Raw genomic sequence first — 8,022 nt, 5'->3', positions numbered from 1 at the left:
TGCAAGGTTATCTCAGGTTACCATGTAGCCCCCCAACACGGACTGCTATGTATGGACTTAGGCCTAAAAAGGGAAAGAAAAGCTAAAGCTAAAGGGATACGGAAAATTAAATGGTACAAACTAGTGAGAGAAGGAGATAAGATGAGAGAGTTTAAGCGAAGGGTTTTGGAGGATATTGATAGAGGAATTGAAGTTGTTCAAGAATGGTGGACACGGAATGCAGCAGTAATGAGAAGACATGGAAAGGAGCTGCTAGGAGAGACATCTGGTATCATATGTGAAAAAAAGGAGAGTTGGTGGTGGAGTGAAGAAATTGGGAAAGTTGTAAAAGATAAGAAGGAGGCAAAGAAGAGATGGGAAGAGTCACAGTCAGGGGAAGACAGAGAGAGGTTCAAAGAGAAAAACAAGGTGGTGAAGAAGGTAGTAGCCCAAGCTAAAGCTAAGGCATATGATGTTGTGTATAATGAGCTGGGTACAAAGGAAGGATTAAACAAGATGATCAAGCTATCGAAGACTAGAAATAAGAGCACCAAAGATATTACACACATCAAACAAATAAAAGATCAAGATGGTGTAGTACTTAGAAAGGAGGAAGACATTGTAAAGAGATGGAAAGAATATTTCGAACAGCTGTTGAATGAAGAAAATAATAGATTATTAAGAGAGGATGGACTGGTGAATTTTGGCATGGTAATAAGTTTCTTTAGGCAAGAGGTAATAAATGCACTGAGGAAGATGAAGAATGGGAAGGCAACTGAACCAGACATGATTCCTGTGGAGGCATGGAAAGCATTAGGAGATGAAGGAGTGGATATACTGTACGATCTCATAATAAGATTTTTGAGCAGGAAAAGATACCAAATGAGTGGCGTGGGAGTATAATGATCCCAATCTTTAAAGGGAAAGGGGATGTCCCAGAGTGTGGGAATTACAGAGGTATTAAATTGATGTCCCACACTTTGAAGATACTGGAAAGGATGATAGATGCCAGACTAAGAGAAGAAGTAGAAATAGGTAAAGAGCAAATGGGATTCATGAAGGGGAGGGGAACACCAGATGGTGTATTTTGTCTGAGGCAACTAATGGAGAAATTCCGGGAAAAGCAAAGAGACCTGCATGTGGTATTCATTGACCTTGAAATGGCTTATGACCAAGTCCCAAGACAAGAGGCATGGAGGAGTCTGAGGGAGAGGAGGGTGCCAGGGAATTACGTTCAACTGATACAAGAGATGTACCGTAATGTATTTACTAGAGTGAGGAGCAGTGCTGGGGAGACAGAGGGTTTTGAGGTGAGAGTAGGATTACACCAAGGGTCAGCTCTGAGCCCATTTATCTTTAACATAGTGATGGACGTTTTAATAGAAGAGATATGGGAGGCAGTACCATGGAACATATTGTATGCAGATGATATTGTTCTGTGCGCAGAGAGCAGGGAAGATCTGGAAATGAAATTGGAAAGGTGGAGGAAAGTACTGGAGGACAGAGGAATGAGAATAAGTAGATCTAAGACAGAATATATGTGTACCACCAGTGAGAGGGATGATAGAGAAAGTATTCATCTTAGGGGAGAACAGATAAAGAGAGTTGATAAGTTTAAGTATTTGGGATCCTTTGTTAACGCTGGAGGAGGTATGGAAGATGAAGTTAAACATCGGGTACAGGCAGGCTGGAACAACTGGAGAGCAGCCTCAGGAGTTCTTTGTGACAAAAGAAAGGAAAATTTCATAAGACAGTGGTAAGAACAGCAATGCTGTATGGAACGGACACAACAAGCATGAGGAAGACAGAGGAGAAGAAGATGGATGTGGCAGAAATGAGAATGCTTAGGTGGATATCTGGGGGTGACAAGAGAGGATCGGATAAAAAAAGACTACATAAGGGGGTCGACAAAGGTGGTGGAAATATCAAAGAAAGTGCAGGAAGGGAGGCTGAGATGGTATGGACACCTGATGAGGAGAGATGAGGACCACGTTGGGAGACATACTATGGAGATGGAGGTTCAAGGAAGAAGAAGAAGAGGGAGACCAAGAAAGAGATGGAGAACTGTGTGAGAGGAGACTTACAGGAGAAGGGGATTGATGAGGCAGAAGCGCAGAATAGAAAAAGATGGAAATGGCTCATCCGCAACGGTAACCTCATATAAAAATGGGAACCAGCTGGGAAGAAGAAGATGGAACAACGCAAGTGCGCCCATGTCGACACTGTTGTTTTCAGTTTTGTTGCTACTGTTGTTGTTTTCAGTTTTGTTGCTACTGTTGTTGTTTTCAGTTTTGTTGCTACTGTTGTTTTACGTGTTGTTTATACTGTTGTTGTTTTCAGTGTTTTTTCTACTGTTGTTGTTTTCAGTGTTGTTTCTACTGTTGTTGTTTTCAGTGTTGTTTTCGATGTTGTTTCCACTGTTGTTTTCAGTGTTTTTACTGTTGTTGTTTTCAGTGTTTGTACTGTTGTTGTTTCCACTAATGTTGTTTTCAGTGTTGTTTACTCTGTTGTTGTTTTCGATGTTGTTTCCACTGATGTTGTTTTCAAATTTTTTCCACTATTGTTGTTTTCCATGTTGTTTCCACTGATGTTTTCAGTGTTGTTTCCACTGTTGTTGTTTTTTATTTTGTTTCCACTGTTGTTGTTTTCAATATTGTTTATACTGTTGTTGTTTTCAATATTGTTTATACTGTTGTTGTTTTCAGTGTTGTTTATACTGTTGTTGTTATCAGTGTTGTTTATACTGTTGTTGTTATCAGTGTTGTTTCTACTGTTGTTTTTTTCAGTGTTTCCATTTCATTATTATATAATGTTACGTATGATTATTGAATTCTTATATACTTATATATACTTATATAATAAAGGAAAAAGAAATAAAAGGTAATTACTCCAAACGGAGATGAAGGGAGTAAAGATAGTTCAGAGGTCTATTGTGTACAATGGCGCTCAAAAGTTTGACATCAAAAGATGAACAGAATTATTACACAAAGAGAGAAAGAAGTTAACTTTTGTGTCATTCGTCGAGGGAAAGAAACAAGAATGTTAAATCTTTCATAGATCTTTTTGTCTAAAGAAAAGACCCAACGAACTTCAACTCTGATATATATCGTAAACTTACTTAAACTGACCTCTGTGTATTAGAATTGATATATCATATACTGGTTTTAAATTTTTCTAACTAACTTTTTATTATTATATATCATTCCATAATGCAATAAATTTGTTAATCCTAATTTCTTTTCAAGTCTCCTTTTATCACTTTGAACTGATAAATGAAAATGATTGAAACACATGTTTATATTAAGTAATGTTTCTACTGACCTGACCTTATCTAAGCTAACTTAAGTGAAGGTCATTTAATGACTGTTATGTTATTCTGATACAAAATCTTTTCCTTTACTTTCAGGTAAGTTGATCTTCTTCATCAGAATTCGAGGTAGAGTGATAAAGAAAGTTGTATTGTAGACATTTTTTTATAGATTCTTCATATAAAGATGTTTATTTTCTAATGTGATGTTTACAATTTTATATATATATATATATATATATATGTATATATATATATATATATATGTATGTATATACATATGTCCACATTCATGTACATGTATATGTATATATATATATATATATATATATGTGTGTGTGTGTGTGTGTGTGTGTGTTTGTGTGTGTTTATATTTGTGTTTGTAAATTCTATGCCTACGTAGGATCTACCTTAGAGGTTATTGAAGGTCCGAAATGAATCCCGTAAGAGGCGACAGAAGGCTGAAATTCTTTAACTTTATAGTTCCCATTCTTTATTTGCCAAAGCCTTGTAAATGTAGCATTTAGTTTCTGTTGGAGACAATCGGTTTGACGTTACTACTAGGTTGGTTCCTTAAACTCATGTTTCATGGAATCTTCGTTTCGCGTTTTTTTGGATATATACATACATAAATACAGAAAATGGCAGGACATGATTAGAAATGAAACTATAAGAGAAATTACTCAAGGTGCCATATGTGAATGAGATCATGATGAGGGGTAGATGGAGATGGTTTGGTCATGCTCTTCGCACTCCCCAACAGAGATTGGTTCACCAAACGTTCAACTGGGTTCCACAAGGCACTAGAAGAGGTGGAAGACCCAGGCCTACATGGCTAAGGACTATGAAGTGTGAAGTAGGAGATGATGAATGGAGAAATATATATATATATATATATATATATATATATATATATATATATATATATATATAATATATATATAAATATACATACATATATATATATATATATATATATATATATATATATATATATATATATATATATATATATATATATATATATATCAGATAGATGACTTTCCCCCCAATCCCAATTTTCTACGGAGTAACTTGGAACTACTGTGTCGTTAAAAAGTTTGAAGAGGAAAATATAGAAACAGTTTTTGTTGGTTTTTTGAAAGTCAGAAAAGAGAAATTTTGTCTTTATAAAAAGAAGAATATGTTGGGAGCCTATTGTGATATCTGTCTGTCCTTCTGTCTGTCTGTCCCTGGCTCTCAATATGTCAATTTATGAATGAAAAGGACAGGGGGTCTCTCTCTCTCTCTCTCTCTCCTCTCTCTCTCTCTCTCTCTCTCTCTCTCTCTCTCATTTATATATATATATATTATATATATATATATATATATATATATATATATATATATATATATAATATATATATATACCAAAATAGTTCTTACTCCCTCAATCAAAGTTGATGCAAGACTTTAGTCTTTAACTCTGTCCAATTGGGATCCTTCATTACCTACACTTTATTCCCTAATGACCTGGGTCAGGTCACCTCCTCCACTAGGGAGCAAATAGGGCCAGAGATATTCCCTGTCTTACATATTGATCCTTATCTAAATAGGGAGCCTTTATTATTTATTAGAGATAGTGAGAGAACGAATCTCATCACCAGTATCTTTTAAATATTATTATTATTATATCTGTCTGGGTCATGGATACTTCATCCTTTCCATCATATTGGTAACATCCATGTCTCGCAATCTACAGGACTGGGGGTTCTATCCCCGCTCAAGCTTGATAGTTTTTTGTAGTGTCTGCAACCTCACCATCCATGTGAGCTAAGGATGGGTGGTTTGTGGGAGCCTATAGGTCCACCTGCTGAGTCATCTGAAGTCATTTCCTAGCCCTCCCTGGTCCTAACTTGGGTGGAGAGGGTCTTGTGTGCCGATCATATGTATATAAGGTCAGTCTCTGGGGCATTGTCCTGTCATTTGCCTCTGCCATTCATGAGTAACCTTTAAACTAGTGCGGATTGTTTATGTCTTTGTTTTTGTCTGTCAAAAGATGATGTTTTTCTTCTATTTTTTTCCATTTGTCTGTCAATATCAACTCATTTCAATGTCTCTTTTTTTCTCCTAAGAGGATCTTTAACAGTTTCATTAACCCCTGTCTATTTCTGTCAATGTTTAGCGCTGTCTGTTCACCTGTCTGATTACAAGGCTGTGAATATATCTGTTATTTTTAGTGTCGTCTAAATCTGTTTAATTTTCTGTATGTTTATTTCATATTGTATGATTCTTTTCTGTGTATATGGACTGTACAAACTCTCTCTCTCTCTCTCTCTCTCTCTCTCTCTCTCTCTCTCTCTCTCATTTACTGTATTGTATGTTTCCTCTACTTCTCTGTCCCTGTATATATAATTGTAGAATATCTATAAATATAATTATTTCTCTCTCTCTCTCTCTTCTCTCTCTCTCTCTCTCTCTCATAATAATTTATATATATATATATATATATATATACTGTATATATATATATATATATATATATGTGTGTGTGTGTGTGTGTAATCTGTAACAACAAATGCAGCCGTTTCAACTCCATTGAAGGACAAAGGCCTCAAACATATCCTTAGTCATGTCTTGTGATTGGCCCATTTTCATGACCTCTTTAGTCTGATCGCTCACAGCAAACCAACCAAGTATGGGGTTGCCCTGACTAGTACAGTCTCGCTGATCACGGGGATACACACAATTCACTCTTTTCAAACCTCCACTCGAATCTATCCTGTAGAAATTTGGGTTCGGCCCCTTGTGTCTGTCCGGATGATACTTCATGGCCAAGACTCTGTGAAGGCTTTTAAAATGTCTGCCCTAGTGGCCGTCTGACTCACACCTAAAATCTCATAATGGTTTGGTTAACCCATTTCTTCCTTTGCGCCTTAGCATCTTCTATGAATTTCGAACATTCCTCAAATCCCTTTTCTACCGTTCTCGCAGTTTCAAAGTCATTCCTGGCAGCGTCGAAAAGGCCAAGTTTGAGAAGGGGCTTCCCTCGTAGCACGTAGAATCAGCTGCTGCGTTCTGGACGATATTTCTCAATTTCTTGGCAACAGTCCAATATGATGTCCATGTCAAGAGTGTTTCCGGAGGCTGCGTTCGCTTCAGCCTTTAATACATTTTCCTGCTTATCTTCCTCTTTATTATCCGTTTCCTTCTTACTCTCTTTCTTCGTGTCTTCATTCTTCGGCTGTTCGTTCTCTTGAATGTCTTTTTTAACGGACTCCTTTTCCCTTCCTTGATGATCAGAAGTCTTCTCAGCTTTCATCTTTTCTTTCACCTGTTTCTCGGCTTTTAGTTTGTTTTCTCCGTTTCTCAATTGTTCCTTCAGCCTTTCTTGTTCCTGTTGCTCCCTCTCTCTCCAAGTCATTTTCAAGTTCTTCTATTTTCTCATTAAGGATTTTATTAATTTCTTTCATTTCCTCCATTTCCTTTTTAAGAATTGCCTGTTTCTTCTCCTGTTCCTTCATCTGAAGGTCTTTTTCAACGCACTCAATTTTCAGCTTTTGATACTCGGTCTCTTTCCAAGCTTTCATTTTTTCTTGCGTTTTTTTTTTCTGCGTTCATTTCCTCTACTACTATTCTCAATTCATTTAGTTGTCCTTGTAACTTGCTTTTTTCCACCTCAAGATTTTCCACCGTCCTTCTCGTAGCAAACATTATTAAACCGAATATGGCGCCAGCAGCGGCCAAACCGATGTAAATGGGCTTGTTACCATGAGAAATGATTTCCTCCCTTGCTCCGATGTCAAATTCGGGGAGAAGTTTGCCAACAAACCATCTGGATTTCAACTGGTCGTTGAATCTCAAAGCTTCTGCCTCCATTTGCCGCAATCCAAGTTCACACCAACGTAGTTCCTCACGGGCTTTCCAAACGCCCCCAATCCAAGGGCAGTGCTGCAGCCACCCAAGGAGGAATTCATCCTGAGAGGTGACTGCACGACAGTCTCCAAAACGCGGAGCCTCTGGGAGAAGCGACGAAAACCATTTGAAGACGGAGGACTCCTGGAGAGTTCGCAGCTGTCCTTGAAGATTTAGCGTCATATCCTCGCATGTAGTGTTCCGTTCTTGAATAACAGAAGCTGCATTTTGAGGCCTTTTGTATTGTCCTTTAACAAATTGTCTGATCAAATTCAACCATACACCAAATGCTTGTTTAATATTAGTCATAACTATACATACCTATCCAGAGGTTCGTATCAGCATTGGTTTGAAAAAAAAATGAAGAAGAATCTAAAAAGGATTCTGAAGACTTTTCAGTCTCCTGGAGACATTTTTTGTCGTCACCGACTCCAACAACAACAGATCTCCGTGAATTTTTTTTCATCCTTTCCCGACGGAAGACGGTGTTAACTTGAGAAAAAAATAATAATAATAATAATAATAATAATAATAATAATAACAATAATAATAATAATAATAATAATAATAATAATAATAATAATAATAACAATAATAATAATAATAATAATAATAATAATAATAATAATAATAATAAGCTAAGGAGACGTCTGAAAGCTGTATATTATTATTATTATTATTATTATTATTATTATTATTATTATTATTATTATTATTATTATTATTATTATTATTATTATTATTATCATATCTTGAGGTAAGACCGTCTTCAGTCTTGAAAGGAGGAAAAATTTCCCGGAAATCTGTTGTTGGAGTTGGTGAATTCAAAATTGGCTCCAGGG

The 8,022-nt window shown here is 36.5% G+C and overlaps 1 protein-coding gene across 1 annotated transcript; it reads right to left on the bottom strand.

The window, feature by feature from the left end:
* Positions 1 to 6,329: 6,329 nt before the first annotated feature.
* On the bottom strand, positions 6,330 to 6,689 carry LOC137633846 (glutamic acid-rich protein-like). The gene has a single exon (XM_068366087.1). The coding sequence runs from the start codon at positions 6,687 to 6,689 to the stop codon at positions 6,330 to 6,332; it is 360 nt and encodes a 119-aa protein (XP_068222188.1).
* Positions 6,690 to 8,022: the final 1,333 nt, after the last annotated feature.

Source organism: Palaemon carinicauda, chromosome 43, assembly GCF_036898095.1.
Source record: "Palaemon carinicauda isolate YSFRI2023 chromosome 43, ASM3689809v2, whole genome shotgun sequence".
Classification (NCBI taxonomy): Eukaryota; Metazoa; Arthropoda; class Malacostraca; order Decapoda; family Palaemonidae; genus Palaemon; species Palaemon carinicauda.
This window is presented reverse-complemented; position numbering and strand designations above follow the sequence as displayed.